The following is a 21,229-nucleotide window of genomic DNA, read 5'->3' as shown; positions in this document are numbered from 1 at the left end:
TCTGGTCTGCTGAAGGAGTTATTGTTCAGACCCTTTACGTCTGAGGTTTTGCAGTGTCTGTTGATGCTTCAGCTCTTTGATGCAAAGAGTGGCGTTCAGATTTTTCAGTCTCTGAGCCCAGTGGTCAGCTAAACAAGAGCCACAAAGCAGACATACAGTACCGTCTCTGCTGCATGAAGGAGTGTGAGTTGTGGCATTTTACAAACACATGATGATTTATAGATGTGGGCTTATGAATTGTGATATGATGTGGTCACAGGGCCAAAGAGGTTTGAAGATAATAAGAGGAATGATGAAGGTTTTTTGTAGGATATCAGTGTAGCTGCACATTTTTGTCCCTATATTGTCCATGGAGGCAATATACCATCCATTCCTGAAAATGTAAATTCAAATGTCAAACCCAGGAAAAAAGGGAAAGAAAACTTAAAAAAAAAAAAAGACCAAAGAGAAGATGGTTTGTTATAGATGGGTGGGTATTTAAAAAAAAAAGAAAGAAGAAAATGTCTAAATAATTAGCTAGAGGCAGAAACAGAGAGCGAGTGAGACATAAATGAAATAAGGGAAGCCTGGTTTGATTCACACAATGACCAGGACCAATAGGAGAAACCCTCCCAGTCTTGAGGAGGAGAGGGGGTGGTGGAGATTCAAACTAAGGCAGGCTCCACTGTGACTCAAACACTTTCAAAGACAGACTACAGACTATCTCCACGGCAAGAAGATGTTTGACTGAAACCTTGAAAGGCTTCTTTCTTCAACTTAAAGCTGAAAAGAGTAGTTAGCCTGAGTGTGAAAGTCATAAAGAGTTACAACTTGTCCTAGGAAGATGGAAAGCTGAGCGTGTTTGAGACTTTGAATCATCTGTGGTTTCGGGTAAAAAAAAAGACGAGCAAGGACAAGGAGCCTGAGGATACTACAGATTATGTTGCCATGGAAACTGAAACCTGGAAGCGGACGCAAGGACCACTGAAGGTGGACAGCTTCCCTTGACTGCATACTCGACCTGTAACTGTCTTTTCTACGCATTGTGGTGAGAGGTACATAAACAGAACTTTATTTTTTTACAGTGATGACACCTATTGAACGCTATTAGACTAAATTCAAGAGATTAGGAACCGTTTACCGTTTTATGAGTTGAACAAAAACTTTTTAAAGCAATGTTTAGAATGACAACAAGTTGACAGATTCCATGTAAGACCAAGTTCTAAATGAAACATTTTACATTTTTCGCCACTTGATTTAACACATTTTTGTATCAGCCAACAGGATTTTCCAACAGTATCTCTAAATTCTATGAAAACTCACTTTGTTTGCAGTATGTGCAAGAATACAATGTTTATGTGTCTTAAAGTACCATGTACTTTGTGCATGTATTAAAAATAGGGCAGATAAGTATGTGCTGGCTCGACATATCCCACGCCAGCACTTCCAAAAAGTGGGCAGTAAGTGCCTGACGGAGAGATATTAAGGCTGAGTGATTCAGTGACTCTCTGAATGACTAAGCACACAACCATGTAATTCGACCAGCCTAGTTGTGAAGCTATTTAGTATTTCTGCCAGCAGCAAGGGTTTGATTCCTAATGGGGCCACCCAATTGTAAACTATATGCCTTTAAGGTATTGTAAGGTGTTCTGGATAAAGTGCTAAATGACTATAATTAGTGGCTGGAGGTTTGGGCGAATTAGTGTTGTGAGTGAGAGAATTAGTGAGTGATGACAGGATGTTAAGCAGTGCATAAAGTGAATAGAGATAATAGTAATAATTAAAGCGAAGCTTGTATGCTGTGTTTACTTTTCTTTCTTTTTCTTCATCTATTCAGTTGTACATCCTTGAGTTTATGTTACATGAATATATATATCTGTTTAGTCACGTGCATAATGATGTGAGTCCAAGTGGGTGTGTGAATATGTGTGCGTGTGTTCCTACAGTATGCGTGCAGTGAATGGTGGGGAGTTGGCCTTCTGATCCTTCTTAGAGCTGCGGTGACTGCTCCACCTTGCACAGTCCTCTCTGATGTCAAAGTGGATTTAGCACGGGCACACATTACACTTTCTTTAGCAACCGAAAACACTTCATCTTAAGCCTATAAAGATAGTAAAACTGGTGTTTGATAGTAGCCTTAACAATACTCTTAACACGTGCAGTTCACACGTATGTTCGGGTACTAGGAACACTTCTGAGGAAAGCAGATTAAAACAACTCAAAATAAGGCTGGATTTAAGCCAGATTGTTGCACATTTTTCGGTTAAAATTAAGCTCTTTTTTTTTTTTAAACCAACAGAACATTCACCTTGCCAAGTATACAATAGATTACAAGAAAATACTCTCAATCTCCTTAACACACAAAACCTGATGGTGCCAGTCATTACGAACTCATGCTGTTCAGCCAGAACATGGTTCAAACCCACAGAACTTTGCTTCAAATTTGAGAAATGACCCTACAGTTTCTAAAACACCAAATTGATTTAAAGTGGCACTGATGACATCAATAAAATTTAATTTAATGTAAGGATAAAGCTTTATGTAGCATCTTGTACTAGAATATTCCACCCATTACACTCGTAAAAATAGCATCAATAAATATCAGGGATAAACTGAAAGAGAAAATGTAAATAAACCCCAAAAAAACCAAACAACTGTTTCAACCAACATACAGATAAGTAACTGAAATTAAACAATGAATCTCTCCTGAAGCGTCAATGGAAGGTGCTGTTCATCACTGCAGCTAAGTAGTGCCATCCTAATCTGAAACCAGAAATGCAGTATTATCATAGCTTTTCTAATTGGCCCTCATCTTCCACTAAGGCACTTAATGTTGCTTGCCTCACATTCTTGCCAGCACTTAACTCAGAGAGCATAATATATGGGCTGCTAGTCATTATCAAGATGGATTGTGGTGACAAATGGCTGCCCAAACTGCCTTCAGCAGCCTCCTGGCCATGTTGGCATTAGACACATTTACAGAGAAAAGCCCCTGAAAGGAACCCCCCCCCCCCCCTAACTGTTAATGAGCCAACAGCCGAGCACAGTTTGGGAAAACAGAATCCGCAAATGCAGATAATGACATGGTTCCTCTTTGTGTAATTGGTTGCAAGTGAAAACATTTCATTTACCTCTCTTTCCCTCTCGCTCTGTATCCTGTGTGTGGGGGTGTGTGACTCTGTGTGTGTGTGTGTGTGTGTGTGTGTGTGTGTGTGTGAGAGAGATTGAGGTTTTTGAGCTGCACGGCAAATTAAATGCAGTTCTACTGTAATTAACTGCACTTACCAGTCTGTGTGTGAGACTTTCTGACGCACTGATAATTGAGGCATCAGGTTTTGTTTGTTTTAACCTGCCTTTGAAGACATGCTGGGAAGATGTTTCACAAGGTTTAGTGGAGGGTACATCTGTGTGTACAAATGTCAAAGACGCGAAAGACCCATGTTTTCCTTTTTTATAAATATTTATCAACTGAAAAACATGAAATGTTAAAACAGTAAAACCAAAGCTGGTGATTTCTGCGGCTAATATTGCTTTATTTAACTTTGACATTAGAGAAAAGAACTATTGTTTTTTACCATGGTGTTATGCCATCCTGAGAAACATAATACAACAAATTCCCAGCGACTATACTAGTGGTTTTTCAGAAAAAAAAGAGGCTTGTTTTAGCTCTGCAGTCTCGCTGGTATTTGTAATTTCATTAGAGGTCTGAATTGTGGAACCAAGGTCTGCCACAGTTCAGTGAAGCGTTTCCCCCAAGTATTTGTGGTTCTTGTAAAACATAGAGCTGTGTTTGTGGACGATTTTAGCGTGTAGCAGAGACAGAGAGGTCCGGTTCAGTTCTGTCTCTGTTGCATTAATGCACAAAACCACAGTCTCCTTCCGTCTCCAGGACTCTGAGATGATTGGTGGAGGAGAGAAAGATGGATAGAGTGACAAAAAGAGACAGATGGGGAGAGAAAGAAATAAAGAGACACAGCTTGTGGGGAGATATTAAGTAAGGCAGTGTTGGTTTTGTTTCCCTATAGGTGATCTATCCCAAACACCACCAACCCTTCAACCCCTTTTCCTCTATCTCCAAACCTCAACCGCTAACTGCCCACCCATCTACCTCTCTGCTCTCCCTAAAGCCTCTGAATCCCTACCCCAAACCTGCAATTTGTCCCACAGTGGAGATTGATGAGAACAGCTTGGCAGGGCCGCCACTATCATACTTACACTTAGTTTGGGAGGAGCTCTGCTGCTGCGTGTATAGGCCATCCATCATGTCCTATGTACACACGCCGTCAGGTCATCCCTCAAGAGTCCCTGAAGGTTTGCAGGCTGTTGCTCAGGGTGCCTCTTTAAGCGATGGATAGCGCATGAAGAGGGGAAACAGAAGAGCATGAGGCTGCACACAGAGACAGGGCCTGTTCCTCAGAGCAGGGGTTTGTGCATTTAATACACAGACATCGAGAACAGAAAGACAGAACAGCTAAAGACAAATGAGACTGCTGGACATGGAAGGTAGATCATGGAGAGATTGAGTGGGGTCACGACTCCTGATGCAGTAGGTGGTGGAAGGACCCAGTGGGAGTCTAAGGTTTGGTTATTCTAACCTGTATGACGGGTGTGTGTAGGCGTGTGTGCTGGCTTGTGTGCATGCTAAAATGCATACTTACAGTGAAAGCTACAGATCTGAACGTAGTGACTAAAACACTGAAGAAGTAAAACACTCCCATTTCTTCCAAAGCTTCGTTTGAAAATTAACCTAAAAATACATTTGTTTCTGGACATCCGCTGATAGGAAATACCAAATATCAGCAATTAACCTAATTGTAAGCGTAGAGCATTTAACCTGATTTCTTGGCAGTGTCTGCATATAATCTGAAGTACTTCATGACTTCTGGGGTTTGATCTCAATTAATCAAATGAAAATAAAAGAACAGAATCAAAAGAATGGATTTAGCCAAAAACAGAACTAAAAAGTGGAGTTGAGTTCTTTGTCTTTGCAACCCAAATACATCTTTTTATTTTCTATAGAAAAGTCTGGTACTTCTCTACTTGATGGACAAACAGCTGCTGTCTCGCTTAAGGCCATCGTTGCCGAGATAGTGATATACAGACTGACGTGTTGGTGTAGATTTCGGACAGACTGCCATGACCTCAGGGTCAAGGGCATAAAAAAAGAGGCTGAGAACAAAGTGGATTATGATAAAGTCATTTGTTCCATGTCAGAGTGAGTTGCACGTCCAGGAGAGGAAGAAAGGATACATTGAAATTTGCACGGCAAAGAAGCGTCTGTGAATAGCAGCGGCCAATGGCCTTGAGGCAGTTTGGTTCTCTGTCAGAATCTCTGTCTTGATGTCATGCAACGCTTGTCAAGAGCAACATCTGCTGAAAAGATGCTTGAGTGATGGTCAAAAATGTGCTGGCACAAAAGCCGACAGCGTGCACAGGGGCGGTTACTCCATCCCGTTTGGAGGTTGAGCAATTTCTCTAGATGGCGCTCGGTTTCTGGTGCTGACATGATACCTAACACACAATGGTGATAATGGACACTGAAGGTCATTCTCAGTTCAGTTTCCTCCAAAGTGCATCACCAAAGAGAAGAAGAGTGGACTCCCAGAGGGCACTGTAGTGTTCCTCATCTTTTCCCCTAATAACATGCAGATGGGCCTCTCTAATGCCTGTTTACATATCTGCGGCATAGTTCATGACTAAAGTAAGCAAAGCCCTAATTATTTTACCCGGCGACGGGACCAATAAAATCTACTTCCCCTTCTCGTTACGGGTGTTTAAGTGAATCCTTTGATGGCAGGCCTTTGTTTATTTTTGGAGGAGTTGCGTAGCCTGGAGGAAAGCAAATACAAGTAATGACAGAGTTGCTGACAAATGGAGGCCATGGTGATGGATTCATTTCCTCAATGATGCCTGGAGGGCTACTCTGTGAAGCAGGTTCAACATTAATGCACGTTAAAGCAATTGGAAACATGATTGGCAATATTTATGTCATGTCAGCAGTTAAGAGACTGTCATGCATCATATTGTCAGGAACTGTGTTACAGCAGCTTAAACGTTATGTTCCTGTCACAGCAAATGCTTTATTCTACAAACACCAACCCTTCATTACAGAAATGTAATGCATACCGATGTGTCTCTCTTTGCAGAATGCTGTGGAAAATAACCATCCCCGTCATCCTGGCTGGGGTGCTTTGCATCACCGCAGAGGCTAAAAAGTCCCGGCCTCAGGGATCCATCCCCTCTCCGTACAAGACCAAAGGGAACCTGTCCTCAGAACGTCACCACCGTTTATTGCATCAGAAGCCAGAGGTGCTCTCCTCCAGCAGGGAGGCTTTGGTGGTGACAGAGCGCCGCTACCTCCGCAGGGACTGGTGCAAAACTCAGCCCCTCCGCCAGACTGTCAGCGAGGAGGGATGTCGCAGCCGGACTGTGGTCAATCGCTTCTGCTATGGCCAGTGTAACTCCTTCTACATCCCCCGACACATGGGGCCCAGCTCGGGTCAGGGCCAGAATCGTGGCCAGGCTTCAAGCTCTGGAAGAAAAAGTCACAACAAGGCGCAGGAACCTTTCCAGTCCTGCTCCTTCTGCAGGCCGCACCGCATCACACAGCTCACAGTGCAGCTGGACTGCCCAGACCTGCAGCCCCCTTTTAGGCACCGTAAAGTGCAGAGGGTTAAACAGTGTCGATGTATGTCTGTGGATGTGAGCGGCCATGGGAAACTGTGAAGAAGGATGTGGGATGTCCTTTTAATCTGTAATGACAATGCAGGATTTGACAGACTTCAAACAGGAACTGGCTTCAATTTGAACATGTATTTTTCTAGAAATGATGGGCTGTCCTACAGAAAAAAACAAAAAAAAGACTTGAAACAAGACTGAGAGCATTGATTCAATCAGAGACTAGCCATGTTGACCAGCATGTCTTTTTTGCGAAAAGACTCGTACAAGTGGTCCTGCAACAGACTGCAACATGACGAAGCAGTCTATGTTCAACAATAAAGATGTTTCCTCTCGAGTATTTTAAAAAGTCCATTCCTATGTGATGAACACAAAACATTAAGGGCAATGCTTAATGTCATCCATGATCTTTAATAAAACAAAACTGTTAACTGCCGGTGAATCAACTTTTATTACAGTTTGCCAACTATAGCTTCAGCTGTAGGAAATGTTGACTTTATTTTTGTATTTTGTTGGTCTCTTTGTATATTTTCCACAAAATTTCCTCACGTTGAAGTCTTGGAAAAAATATCAAGATGAAGCGACTTCAATGACCTGTGGCATCGTCTGCTCAAACACACACCTGGCTGGCTACAGTACATTTGCCACAGATATATTCTGGCCAGTAGAAAAACATACTGCAGCATGTGTAATGGAGGTGCAATGCAATATATACAGTTTATATGATATGTATGAGTGTAATAATGTATGTGAAAATTATATTAAATCTATTTCATATAAAACAACAATGGTGTTTGGAGTGCATGTACATAATGTATATGTAACTTAATATCACAGCTGAACAAATGGCAAACAATTGTACACGGAATCATTTCTATCACAAATTGATTTTATGTCTTTTATTTAATAAATATACGTTTGTATGGGGAAGACTATCCAATCAAACACATTGTTGGTATTGCACATGAACGTCATGTCACATAATCCTGGTGTTGTTGGAAGTTCACATGCTCACACAAAGCGGGAAAGGCCACACTAAGTACATGGGATTTTGCTGAAAACAAAGCATGTAGACAAAACTTCTGAATAAAACACAAGTACGCCTGCTTCAGATTACACCACTAACAGTAGGTATGCACGGCCTTTATGGATATTGAACTACAGAGAATGTGCTATATAATTATCACAATAAAGGAATGTACAATTATTGTATTTCATTATACTCGCAACACTTAACCGATATGTCTCAGAAAGAAGCTCAGTTCGTCAGCACTCATTTGACCTCTAAGGCACTGATAATCTTTACCTACCATGTAGAAATCGTATAAAATCTTGTGCTTTTCACTTTTAAGGAAGATATGAACCTCTTCATGCCTTCTAGTAAACCAGGACGGGAATTGCACACAATAAAACAGGCTACATATGGTTTATAAACAAAGAGAAAGCTTCAATATTATTTTGCTACCAAGTTCAGGCTGTAGTTTAAGATTTCTGGCATCTTCTATGTGAAACCTCTAAATCTATTCATTGCAGCCATATTTCATTTAATTACTGGCGTGTGCTGGGAAGGTGAGTCTGAGCTCTACTTTTAAACAAAAAATATCCAGTTTAAAGGTCTCACATTGAAAAACAAAACAAGTCAAAGTTAATGGAAAACAAATACTGAGGCTAAATTCGTAAAAAAAACTTCCAATGAATCTGTGAGATTGTACAAACTGTGCTTGTGCAATAGGCTGCTTGATGATCATTTTCCATCCTCTTGCTTCAGATCTTTTGACCCAGCTTTGCTTTCTGTGGGAGAGGGGAAAAAAAGCTTGAGTTATTTACAGCACTGGAACTGGTCTCAATATGTTACTGCAGGAGCCAGGGGTGTTGTTTCCTTCATCACCCTGACAAGTGTTTGTTAAGGAACAGAGGCTGTCAGGAGAGGATTTCTTCCAAGGGGAAAAAAGACAAGGCAAATGAACAAATTAAAGCCACAAGACCATATAGAGAAAAGAAGCGAAGGGACGTACTATTCCAGTTGCATGTTTGGGTTTCACATTGTAAGAGGCCTTCTCCTTGGCTTGTTTGAAGGATTCTTCAGCCATTTTGACTCTGAAAAAGAACCAGCATTAACTATTCATCATCCAACAAAGACACATTCATCTTATCTCAGGGGCTGAATTTCATTACTTTACCATTCCTGCTTAACCCATCCAGAACTTGGTTATTGGTTCTGGGGTTTTTGGACACAAAGATCTTAATTATTCAAAGCTCTGAGCAACTGCTCTAAATGACTCACTCTTAGTTTACTACAACATGGAGCAAGCAAGTAGCTTCATTACTGATTTGTCCTTTTCAGAGATGAATAATCAGCAGGTTGGTTTCAAGTGTGTGTGTGGATGCATTATTTGTGTGTGCAGAGCACATGTGAGGATGAATATGTATAGCTCCACGGGAGTCTTAAAAGGAAAAACAGCAGAGAGAGAATCGGATGATAGCCGGTGGCACAGGGCAAAGAGTTAATGCTTTCAAATTGTTTTAATGCTTTCCTACTGACCAAGCAAAGTTTGTGACATTTTTCTTCTCCCTCAAATATATATCACAATTCAATCTTCATTTGGCATAATGGACCAATTTGCTTTTTGTTGACATATGCAGCAGTATCTTTATATTCATCAAACCACTGGAAGCTAACTGGATGCTGCATGTGTTCTTTTCATTACTGGGGTGAGGACACAGATTTGGGTCATTTAACCTCTTTTCCCTTCATGAATTTGAATGAATATGATAGGATCTCCAGTGAACACGAGATGGACTGCAATTTATTCATAGTTTGGGTACTTGCACTTGGAACATTTTAAATATAGGAACATTGGATCATCAGTAAAGATCATTTAGAGCAGGGGTTCCCAGTTCATGATGACCACAGAAATAAAGGTGCCAGAGGGGCCCTGGTGGGCGAGTGATTCTAGAGGAAGTAAAGGCATATAATGTAACACACCACCACACATTAATACAGTAGTCCCATCTGAACCCTGGTACCACAAAAGAGTAACACAAAAGAATTTAACAGATTATTCAACTTATAAAAACTGTAAAAATATTGTATGTAGTTATTTATTTTAAGAAGGGCTAGAAGCATAAAACAATCTCCTCCTTCCTGAATCTCCCTCTATTCCTTTTTCCAACCTCATCGTCATTTTGGCAGATGGCTGTTAAACATTCAACAACATAAGTCTGGTTTTGCCAAAGATATCTGCCACTGAAAAGGACGTTTTTTTTTTTACTGTAGCTTTGCTAAATTTTGCTTAGTGCTCATGATGGATTAACTTCATTATTTGGGTTTTTGTAACATAACAATGAGTAAGTGTTTTACCTGCTTTGTATGTCTTGAGATAACATTGGTTATAAATTTGCGCTAAAACATAGAGATTGTTTCATGGATGAAGTGGACATACAACATTTGATTAACCGATGTGTTCATCTTTAAAGAACAGCAGACGTTGCAGTCATATGCAAACTCACATTTGAGTCTTTTCACACATTTCACTTAATTATATGGTTTTAATTTATAATTTAACATCAATTGTAATTATATTTACAATAATGACGTCCAGTATGCATATCTAAATTATTTTAATTTAAGTTTTTTTGGTTATGATGTCACAACCACTGTCTTGATGGACAAACTTTTGAACAAAAGACACTACAAACAGCAGTAAAGTCTCATTAGGTTTTGGTTTTAACAGCTTTAGGTGTAAGGTGTAAGGTGTATGTCACAATCTGAAATTGGAATTTTTCTCACCGTTCCTTTAACATCAGCTTATTCTGCTTCTTCCACTGGTCTTTAAAATCAGAGGAAAACTCGTGCCAAACAGAGAACAAAGTGTTGGGAGAAACCTCCTTCTCTCCAGCCTTTGGCTTAACGGAGAATGACACGCTCAACTCCAAGAAGCTGAGGACAGAAAACAAAAACATTTCTTCAAGACCAAACTATTACAACATGAGCTTACAGACACCCTCACAGACTGTTGTGAAACCTGAATGTGTTGAGCAAATATGCAAAATATGAAAGTTAATCTTGGAATAACAGCGATTTAATGGTAGAGAAACATCTAAAAAACACAATCCAGTGATGACTGTGCATTTTGGAGTGAACGCAAAGTAGAATTACTTCCACTAAAGCAGCATGGTCATCCAGGTTTTTCTAACAGATTTACTTTGAGGATTAAATTAAACTCTTAAGCGTCTTTTATGCAGTGCTTGGTGTTATCATTAATTTTTCTTGGGTGTAAAAGCCTCTAAAGAAGCGTGTGTACTTGAAATGTACATAAATGAGATCATGTGTATGTACATGGCATGATCAAGGAAAGACAGAAAGAAAAAAAATGTCTGACAGGTAGACGAAGACAAATCTAGCCAAAGGATAGGTGAATAAGGCAGGAGATGACTCATGTTAAAGTGTTGAATGTTTTGGCCGTTTGCAGTGGATCAATACGACGGACAGGTTTGGGTCTCTTTGTTTGGAGTGTGCTATAGGAACACATTCCTGGCCAGCAGTAATAGAAGCCTGGAGCCAGTGCTGTCTACTCTCGCTCCGCTTAGATAAACAACCAGACACCATACAGGGGGGCCTCCCGTCTGCTGCAGGCCTGCACCCTCCATGTAACTGAAGGATCCAGGACTCCAAAATATTGACAAAGCATGCCAGATTATATTTCACAACTGCGAATATATTGCTTCATAATGCATTGGATTGCATCGTCAATATCTTATGTTCATATCTAAAACTGTGTTTAAAAAGTACACTAGGTGATGCATAAACCAGATACCATAATTGACTATGGTATGGTAGACTATTTTGTTGCAAACTCTCATCCACTAGAGGTGCACAGCCCTCGAAGATTTACCTGTTGATCTGTTCACATTTGGCACTTGGTAGGTGTTAATTCCCGACCCCGCTCAAGGGAAGTTTTTGGGATCACCAATTGGAAAAAAATAGTTGGTTTATGCACATGTCTACTTATGAAGTAGAAGCAAAGTGTCTTTTACAGCTGCATATCTTTTTTCGAAGTTATAGAAGCTTCAGGAAAAGGTTTCAAAAGACAAGTTCTTACATCTTATGAGTTTCTGCCAGCTGCTCCTCTTGTGTTTGCAGCTCAGTTTTGGCTGTAAAAGAAAAACACATTTTGTTTACAACGAAAAGAGCAGTGCACGAGTTACTACAAGATTAGATTAGGATAAGGACAGACACAGGATTTCCTGTGACATCAGAAAATACACCTTTCACCTACAATGTATAAGAGGAGGATTCCACATGTCACCATTAATTCAATCAACAGTCATGTGGAAGGTCAGAGCTGTGCCACTGGGTTATTAAGTGTCAGATTGTTCAGCAGTTGCACAACAACAAATGAGGATTGCAGATCTTGGGGACAAGTGCTTCTTTGTGCAGGGGTTACTTTGAATGGAGATGGATGACTTTGTGTGTGTGTGTGTGTGTGTGTAGGTGTGTGTGTGTGTGTGTGTGTGTGTGTGTTTCTCTGTGTGTATAAGAGGTGTGAGAGTAAAAGAGAGAGAGGGTAGGACTTTGTGATTCACATTAGGAGATATTTCCAGCAGGCCACAACATTTATCTCTGTGGGCTACCAGGATCTTTTTGCCTGTTTCCTAAATGATGATATAAGAGAACAGCAGTAAGATGTGACAACCTAAGACAGGAAAATACTGCTGGTTACTACTTATCAGATTTCATATCCACTGCGCTGATTTCAAGTCCATTTTCAAATAAGACAGAGTGGCAGTAGACCTAAACCAGCTGTTTAAATCTTCACTCAGCTGCTGTGACTGACAAAAAGTACCACATTAAATTCTCTGTCCTCTTGAGGTCAATTATTTGCTGCCTTAAACTGTCAAACACTCAGAAATGACCCGTGGCCTCCTCATCGCTTTCCAAGACAGATGGGACAGAAGATGGGACGGAGAATCTTTCCTGGCACAGTTCTGTGTTCTGCTCTCAGCCTGGGGATATCTGGTTGCTTTATCCAAACCAGAGCCACATCCGAAAGATCTCAGACACACTGAGGTCAGCATTTGACACTGTAATAGGCCCCAGTCATGTTTCTGTCTCCGTATTGTCCATCAATAAATGAAAAGTAAAAATAACATCGGGCTTGGGGTAGCATCTTTGTATCAGGTGCAATTCCCCCCCCCCTTTAAGTAGATGTTTAGATGCGTCTTGACTCTTTTTATAACACTAAACTGGAAGACTTATTAATTTGATTTATTTTACTTCATTTGATTTGTTAAAGGGCCAAAATGCATTATGACACACAAACTTTAACATTTGAATCACTGTGTAATTTACTTAGAGTCGGACATAAATGTAAAATTCTGATTGTTACAAATATCACTGGGTTATCTAGACTACAACATAAGACTCATACTGCAGAGTGACATAGGAGTCCCTTTTTTTTTCCAGAAATACACAAAACACACACACACACACATTGCAGAGTAACAACAATGTTAGTCATGTCAATGTCAATGACATAATGAAATAGTTAAAGCGTTGAGATTCTGCAATGATTGACATACTGTACAATCTATGCCTAAAAACACTGAAAACAAAGCGGTATTGAAGAAATTCTAAACTTTCCCTTTGACTGTAATTTTAAATATCACTTTGAATATTTTGTTGTTATCTACTAATATCATTGTGATTGAAAAGAAAAGTTTGTCATGACGGGACAGGATGACAAAGTGTTCTGCTCATAGTAGCAGACCAAGTGTTACACGTTGTATAACAACAACAAGAAGGACAGTTCTTCATTTTTCAAAGTCTAAATTTTGCAATGGCATCATGTATTTAATGTGGTCGATTCAAAACTTCCTTTTAAATATGGAAGTTTTTTTTATGCTGAAAAATGAGCTTTGTAACTTTATCTTCAAACATGTAATGTTCTAGGCAACAGAGTTGAAGCTGCTAGACAGCGGAGGCAAAGTTTGACATCAGTCAGACTAATCTTCATGTCCATCAGAAACACATTATCACATGGCCACTGCTCTCTTTCTAGTCTCAGTGACTCCATCAAAGGCCTGCATGCATGAGAATTTGTGAAGCGAGCGGGGAAAATCAAGCTAGACCAAACAGCCGAGCTCCAACAAGTCCGCTCCCACTGTTATTCTGTGGTTAGTTTCATGGTCAGAAAATAAACAAAAGCGGTTTAAACTGTGGAGCCAGAAACAGTTTAACCCCAGGCCTTTTAGAAATTATAGAAATAACAAAAATAAGACATTTGGCTGTTGTTCTTTTTTTTAACTGCGGCAGTGGAGGAACCCTAAGAATCCCGTCTGGAGCCTTGTGAGTCACATGTCCGTGTTACGGTGCTTACATTCTGCTCTCTGAGGGAAAAACCTCGTCATTTGCATCAAAGAGAGAGCTCCCATATTTCTCTCAAACACAGAGAGAAAGGGAAACGAGAGGGGGTGAGGTGGAAATGGGGAGAGATTCTTTCATCTGCAGACTTCCTTTAAAATGGACAGTGAGCATTACCGAGGAAGAACATATGCTATATATTATACTCTCATCTGAATACAAAAGCAGTTGGAAGAGAGGCCTGTGTCTGCGAGCTGGCTCCATCAGAACGATTGGTCACAGTCAACTGGATGTAGCCAGGGTCAGAACCAATGCTACATAAAGAATGATATTTGACTTTTTATGTAAAAACTCAGCCTCACACCTTTGATGTGAACCACAATATTCCAGTAATATTGTACTGTAGACGTCAGGTTGTGCAGAGAACAGCATGGATGCATGACATTGGATGGACATGATGGATAAACAGGACTACACTTTTATTTGATTTTGCAGTAACTATATGTGGAACAAAAATGTACAAGTAGCTGTTTGCCTGCTTCAGAGTTTAAGGTTGCATATCTGTCTTTAGTTTGCTCTCATGTGTCTCCAGGAGATTCAAAACCATTCAAGTACTATTGTACTAGGGATCTTAAAGTTGACCAGACTGGACAGCCACCTCACATTTCTATTAAATACTAAGGGTAGAAATTGGAGGGTAACATTATACGATATGATACGCAAGAACACAACAGCATCCAAACACAGCGATTTTGCAACAAAAGATACATTACAAAACAATCGTCCAATACTACATCTGGATTTCTGATTAAAGAATTCAAAATGCATCTAAAAAGGTAGGGTTTAGGATTCATGTTTTTATTTACTGCAATGTAAGTGTTAGTTTTACCTCTCATCATGCTTGATCCTTAACTTTCTATAAGACATGATCTCAATGTCAATCTTTTAAATCAATATTTTTTGGCCAATTATCTTTTGTTCACGTCACCTTTGTTCATGTTACGTGTGATACCGCGAGACATTAAATAGAGACGTGGTGAGTCCCATCAGCAGGGAAATCTGTGCAGAGCGTTTTTTTTTCTTCACAAAATATCTTGGGCATGTAAATAAATATATTTGACACCAGCGATGTAATAAAAGCATCTCAAATCTTTCCCCTGGGCCTTCTTACTGGTGAAATAATCCTAATAACGACAAGGTTGAAATTAAAATCACCAGGATACTTCACTTTGGTTTTACAACATCATCATCATGTTCACCTCTGGGTTTAAGATAGTTTAAAGTTGTTTAAGGTGTATCACTGCAGTGGTGACTTCCATGATCTGACCCTTTTCCTTTTTTTATTGACAAGGTTTTACTGCCCTATTATAATTTCTCGTATTAAATCTACATCAAATAACAGCAAAGCATCTCCATAAATATGGTACAAGAATGTGGAAAAGCAATGTTCACCTTCTTCACACAAAAAAATAAATAAAATAAAACGAATACAATGGTACATAAGCAACAAATTATAAGTCACAACAACATATAAACCACGTTCATATCAATATATGATCACTTTAGTTTTTGTGAATGATTGGATGCGTGAGTCGCTTTAAATGTTTTGGCCGCAAGGAATTATGGGGCGGCACTTTCTCATCTGTTTTGTAAAGGATGGTCCAGTGTTTCCAATGCTAAAGGAGGTCATAAAGGAAGCATTGACACATCTTTCCTTAACTTTTAGAGAATTCCAACCACTCTTAATATGGCCACCACTTAAATGCTTCTGGGGTTAAGGTAAAAAGGAGAATGAAAGAAGATAGGAGGGACAATCTGAAAGCACCCTGGGAGAGGAAGTACTTAAATTCCTTAATTCATCCTCATTGTTTAGCAGCACTCTTAGTAAACAGCACTTATGGGGAAGGTTTATTTTATTTTCTGATAGGGGAGAAGACGTTAAGGAAGCAATGTAGTGCTTGTAGTCTGATGTGTCTTTTGTCCTTCAAACATAAATAATGTCATAACAACAGTACCACATTGCTGAAAATGGAAACAGATGGAGACAGGAACTAAAGGAAAATCATTAACACCAGCAAAAGGCTAAATAAATGGAAAAAAATACACGTCATGACGTCAAGAGCACCAAGTGAAAGGGATCAGGTGCAGAACAAGTCTGTTTTATTACAAGCCGCTCTCTGCAGCCAATTGAACAGACTGTGTGACAGTTTCACCTTTGGCCATCCTGAGCCTTCCTTTGAGGCAGAGCGAGACATACTCTGTTTTATGTGGTAGAGATCAAGATAAAAGACCCAGCTACCAAGTGCAGTATAATCCGTCAAAGCAGATAGACATACTTGAAACAATAGCTGTGAGTTATTCAATACACCCTGGAATAAACAGAGGTCCCTATGGAAACGACACGGAGTGAACTCTGTGTATATATATCAAGCAGAAAGCAGCATGGAACAGATTTGGAAATGTCTGCAGACAAAGAGCACTTAAATCATTTTGATGGATGAGCTACTTCACATACGCTCACACCAAAGATGAATTTGCAGCAAAGATATGCCAATGGTACATCATCACACATTGGCCTTTGTATCTGGGCAAATAAATTGTTAATCTCTTTGAGTTTAACCCTGTGTCTGATGCTACCACAGATGAGCTAACCATATTATGTGCAAATGGGCTGACCATGTGAAGTTTTATCATATTCAAGTGTAAGGTTGGTGATAATAACAAATAATGCATCACTATTATTATTGATTCTTTCCAATTTCCCTCTCCTGCCTGTGGTGCTCAGCCCAAATCAAATGTGACCCCTTGAAACACATAAAACAAAAAAACTGAAAACTAAAGGCTGGATATTTTAGCTTTGAGCAAATGTGACTAAAACGGGATTAAATGGTTTACTTGCTGGAAATTCTTTTCAGCAGCAGTGTTGGAGATTTTCTGTACTCATAGTAGCAGAGTATTGTCTAAGGGGCTTCAAGCTCTCCTCATGTTCATGGTAATGAGGTAATATGGCACTCAGTGCAAGAGTTTGGCTTACTGATGTGCTTTTAATAGGTTTTGGACAAAATGAAAGCTCAAAGCATAAAGCAACAAGTGATATCAGAGATTTGGCTACACTTGTCAGGATCAGTTCTTGTTTGTTTTGGTCTTTCATGGGATTTTTTTTTTACAAGGAGAAATATACAGAATATCCCAAAATGTATCCCATAGGCCTAAACTCAGACTACTGGAATTTTAAAATCTTATCAAGTGAAAAAAGGGGAAGTTGTCGCCATTTCTCATTGACTATCATCATCCCGATGGACAAGTGCTGATGTAATCTTCCAGAGTTCCATTTTTAATGTAAAGAGTTTGAATTATTATCGGGAAAGTTCATTTGATTCTTGCAGTCCTTTGGGTGGTTTCAGGCCAGGTCTGTTAAACACTAACATTAACACATAATCTGGGCTGAACATGGTACAGTCCAAGTGCCAACAATGGATTCACTTCCTGTTAACCTGATGGGCAAATCATGTAATAAAGTGGACTGATCATCCAGAAGTTTGGCCTTAATGGGGCAGATATCTGTCATACAAAATTAGTTTCCGCGAGTTTTGGAACTTGGTCTCACCTTTGCTAAGAAATTCCTCCATCTTGTCCTTAAAAGGCTGCAGGTCCTCTTCAGAGGAAGACTGGCAAACTTTTTCCATCTGACTTGAACACGCTGAAACAACAAAAGAATGTCATGATGAAGCACTGAGGAAAAAATACACTTCAATCAAGCATTTATGCTGAAATGACAAACTCCAACACGCACTTTGCCCTGGTTGAGCTTTCATTCATAAATCTCTGCTGCATTTCTGCTGAGTAAGTGTTGGCAAAGACATAATGACCCATAATGACTAGTAAGCAACCCCCAAGAGTCAGGAAGGCCTGCGCTCTGATCCCAGGAGAAATGTATCGTCATGCTCTATCTGCGACCATAACGTATACACAAACTCAGCTCAAAGCCTTTGAGTTGGAGAGGCCATGAGACGCTTAAAGGAAAGTGGAGGTCGTGACTGGGTAAGTGGTAATTCATAGACCATATGTTGCCTCAACCAAAAAAGTACACAGTGAGCTCTCTCCTCTGCGTTGCTTGCTGATGTCCTTCGGGCCAGCCAAGGCCATTTCTACGCCGCCTACCAATCGGAACCCCCCGCTGGGAACTGTCATCGAAGCCCAGATCTGTTAGAGCACTCAACTGGCTCAGCAAGGTAATGAAGAGGTCTGCAGGTACAGCATGTGATGATGTATTTATGCACAGCCAGCATGTGCCACTGCCACCGGGGTCAAAGCAGACGCAAATCCATTTCCCTTGCGAGCAACTCCATTTTTATGAATTGCAAATAACGAACAGCCTAAAGAACCATTATGGGCTAGGAAAAACAATATTTGGCAACACTGATCAGGCACCTGATTTGTTTAGCAGCAAAGATACATAAAATGTGATAGAGAACAGACCAGGTTTGGGGAATTGTCGAATTGAGCTGCAAGCACACAAACTCACGTTAACATACTCATGCGTGCACACATGTTTGCAAAAAAAAATACTGGTGGTTTATTCTTTTACTTCTTGTAGGCACTTCAGGCATTGGAAAGTGTTCTCAGTGCTGAGTGACTGGAGACAGAGTCATGAAAGGGAATATTTCCCAACGGCCTCATTCATTAGGACTCTTTTAACTCAACCAATCAGTTTGGAATGTCAAGCATAATCCAATTTCCACACTCTACATACTCCTGATGTCTTCATATGCATAACAAATTAAATCACTCACTGGTTCTTCACTTATAAAACTTTAATAAAACCTTTTAAAAGTTTACTTATCTTATAAAATGTTTTGTTCTACACGTTTCGTGCCAAATGCAACTTGTAAAGCCCCTTAATGAAGTAATGCGCTGATCATGCAACTCTATTAATACTGTGCTTTGACTTCTATCAGTGATTACTGAACAGTATTTTTAAATGAATGAATAATCTGAATGACATGTCCTTGGCATGTTATTTCCTGATTTTAAAGTTTCTTTAACAAAACGTTCTTTATATAAAAGTCTGAATAATAAAGTGTGCAGTAGAACTGACGACGGACTAATGAATCATTCACTTGAAGACAAAAATGGGACCTCCAGGTGTGCATGGTTTTATATAACAATTTCATTTCATCTGGTTCTGTTGCTTACTTAACAATAAGCAAACTGCTTGTGGCACTTCAAAGAATATAAATAACCATTACCAAAACCCTGATATAAATCAAAGGGTTGAACTACTATGAATCTATTTCTCTTAAACTCATATATCTTCGCTGTTACTTGTTATACACACACATTTTAATCAAATGACTTACGTATAAATACAGAAGCAAATGCACATCAGTTTGGCTCCTTGTAATCCAGAGTGATGCTGTACCTTAACTGCTCTGTGCATGCACGAGTCTTACAGACCCCTAACTTGGCTCAAAGTGCCTTTATTAGCATCACTCATTTTACAAATAGACCTAAACACATTATAAAGGTATATTTGGACATGAATTTATGTGAAATTCATCTTTTTTAAAGGAATAGAAACATGAGAGAAGAAGGTGCCCAGCATCCATGTATTTCCTTCAGTTTCAATAACCATGCTTCATTCTCCTGTAAGTCAACCTTCAAACAAATCAGTCCGACTATAAATAATATTTAGTAAACCCATCTTCCATAACATTTACACAGATCCTACATGGAGACATGCAAAGGTTTTCTCAAGTCATCTTCAAAACAGTTCAGCTGTTGAGTGTTGTTTCAGGTTGATGCGATTCAGAGCTCAACAAGAGCCTCTTCTACTTCTGTGAGAAGCTGATATACAGTATCTTTAATAATGTAAACAGGTAGTGGAAGCTCCCTGACTTTTAGTCCTTTATATTTTTATTTCTTATTTCAAGTAAAGACACACCGGGTCTTAAGGGAGTCCACATCAGACAAGTCACATCTGCTTCTGGTTTGCTCGTCTGTACGACAAACAGATGCTATCTCTCTGTTGACCCGCTTCTCCAATCCACACACGACCAAAGCTAGTCAGGTTTTGAAAATTATTTTCCATTTTGCAAGGCAATATATGCACATGGTAACACATAATTTATTCTATAATACATTTCCATGTGATATTAATGTTTAAAATGAGATGCACCCGTGATAAATATTGGCTGTAACATGGCAACATGTACATTCCAGTCAGCTGTAAGTTTGCAGTTTAAAGATTTAAGATGTGCTCAAAGAAAGGGATGATTGTGAAATGAGGATGACGATCATACCCTTAAGGTCTTTCTTCAGCTTGTGCAGATCTCGTTGAAAGTCTTCAAACTTCATCTGGGAGGCCTGAAAAAGATCCTGGGGCTCAGGTAGAGGGTACACACACGTCTCTCTGCCAGCATCCTGGTAAGACCCGGCACACGTTCATGCACAAAACACACACACGCACACACACACCTTTGTCATAATCAATCTTCTTCAAATGGTAAAGGGCCTCTCTAGTATATACACCCTAGGAAAGGTAGGAAAACATTTCTTCAGAGACCTACATGCACTTATCAGTGGGGATTTGAAAAGACACTTAGCTCACAAGACGAGGTGATAAGTATCTCCACTAGCTGAGACACACTACTGTTGATCTTAAAGTGGTGGCAGCACTTTTAATTGTCATTTCTCGTTCAACATCAGACTCTCTCATGACTGCTGCCGCTCTACGTCTATATACTGATATCACAAGACTGTTTCCACCTCAACAAGAAATATTGTGAAGTTTTAACATCGCATGTGCAGAATCCCACCGAAGATATTGCTGAAACTACAGCCGATAATGACCATAAAACTTTCCGCAAAAGGTACACTGTGTTTCTCTCCAACAGAGTTACTACAAGGCCATTATGAGGGCTGGAGCCTTGTCTTGCAGGTTGTTTTTGGCAAGCTGCACTTTACTGAGTTCATCTCATCTGGAGAACTTAATTATTTACACTAGCGCTCCTTTGGAAGCTGTGCCAATGGACAGAATGCAGGTTTGAATGAACCCAGACCAAAGCAGTGCTCGAGTGGGAGATGAAGAGTGAAAGACAGAAAGGGTAATTAAAAGAGAGCCAGAGAAGGAGAGAGAGATTTATTCCTGCTGAAAATGAGGAAAAAGAAAATAAATAATTTGATAAAGGATAAGCCATGGTATCCTCT

General features: G+C 39.8%; 2 protein-coding genes across 3 annotated transcripts in view; one reads left to right on the top strand and one right to left on the bottom strand.

Annotated features, from left to right (window-relative positions):
• Positions 1–12: 12 nt before the first annotated feature.
• On the top strand, positions 13–6,705 carry grem2a (gremlin 2, DAN family BMP antagonist a; the record flags this gene model as incomplete). Of its 2 annotated transcripts, none has more annotated exons than XM_079362808.1 (2): positions 13–969; positions 6,126–6,705. In XM_079362808.1, exon 2 carries the CDS (start codon positions 6,127–6,129, stop codon positions 6,703–6,705), a length of 579 nt encoding a protein of 192 aa, XP_079218934.1. In that variant the 5' UTR covers positions 13–969; position 6,126. The 2 variants fall into 2 exon arrangements, with proteins under 2 accessions (XP_079218934.1, XP_079218933.1); XM_079362807.1 differs by having other exon boundaries at positions 13–1,034.
• Positions 6,706–8,337: 1,632 nt separating this feature from the next.
• The window catches only part of fmn2a (formin 2a), a 39,062-nt gene continuing 26,170 nt past the window's right edge, over positions 8,338–21,229 (bottom strand). Inside the window, exons 12-17 of the mRNA XM_079362806.1 lie at positions 20,323–20,443; positions 17,628–17,720; positions 11,760–11,811; positions 10,448–10,597; positions 8,673–8,754; positions 8,338–8,448 (exon numbers count right to left, since the gene is read on the bottom strand). Of these exons, the coding sequence (XP_079218932.1) occupies positions 8,422–8,448; positions 8,673–8,754; positions 10,448–10,597; positions 11,760–11,811; positions 17,628–17,720; positions 20,323–20,443 (525 nt within the window). The 3' untranslated portion in view covers positions 8,338–8,421. The remainder of the gene's footprint in view (positions 8,449–8,672; positions 8,755–10,447; positions 10,598–11,759; positions 11,812–17,627; positions 17,721–20,322; positions 20,444–21,229) is intronic.

The sequence above is a fragment of the Symphodus melops genome (genome assembly GCF_947650265.1).
Source record: "Symphodus melops genome assembly, chromosome: 15".
Classification (NCBI taxonomy): Eukaryota; Metazoa; Chordata; class Actinopteri; order Labriformes; family Labridae; genus Symphodus; species Symphodus melops.
The sequence above is the reverse complement of the archived record's forward strand: the minus strand, read 5'-3'. Positions and strand labels throughout refer to the sequence as shown.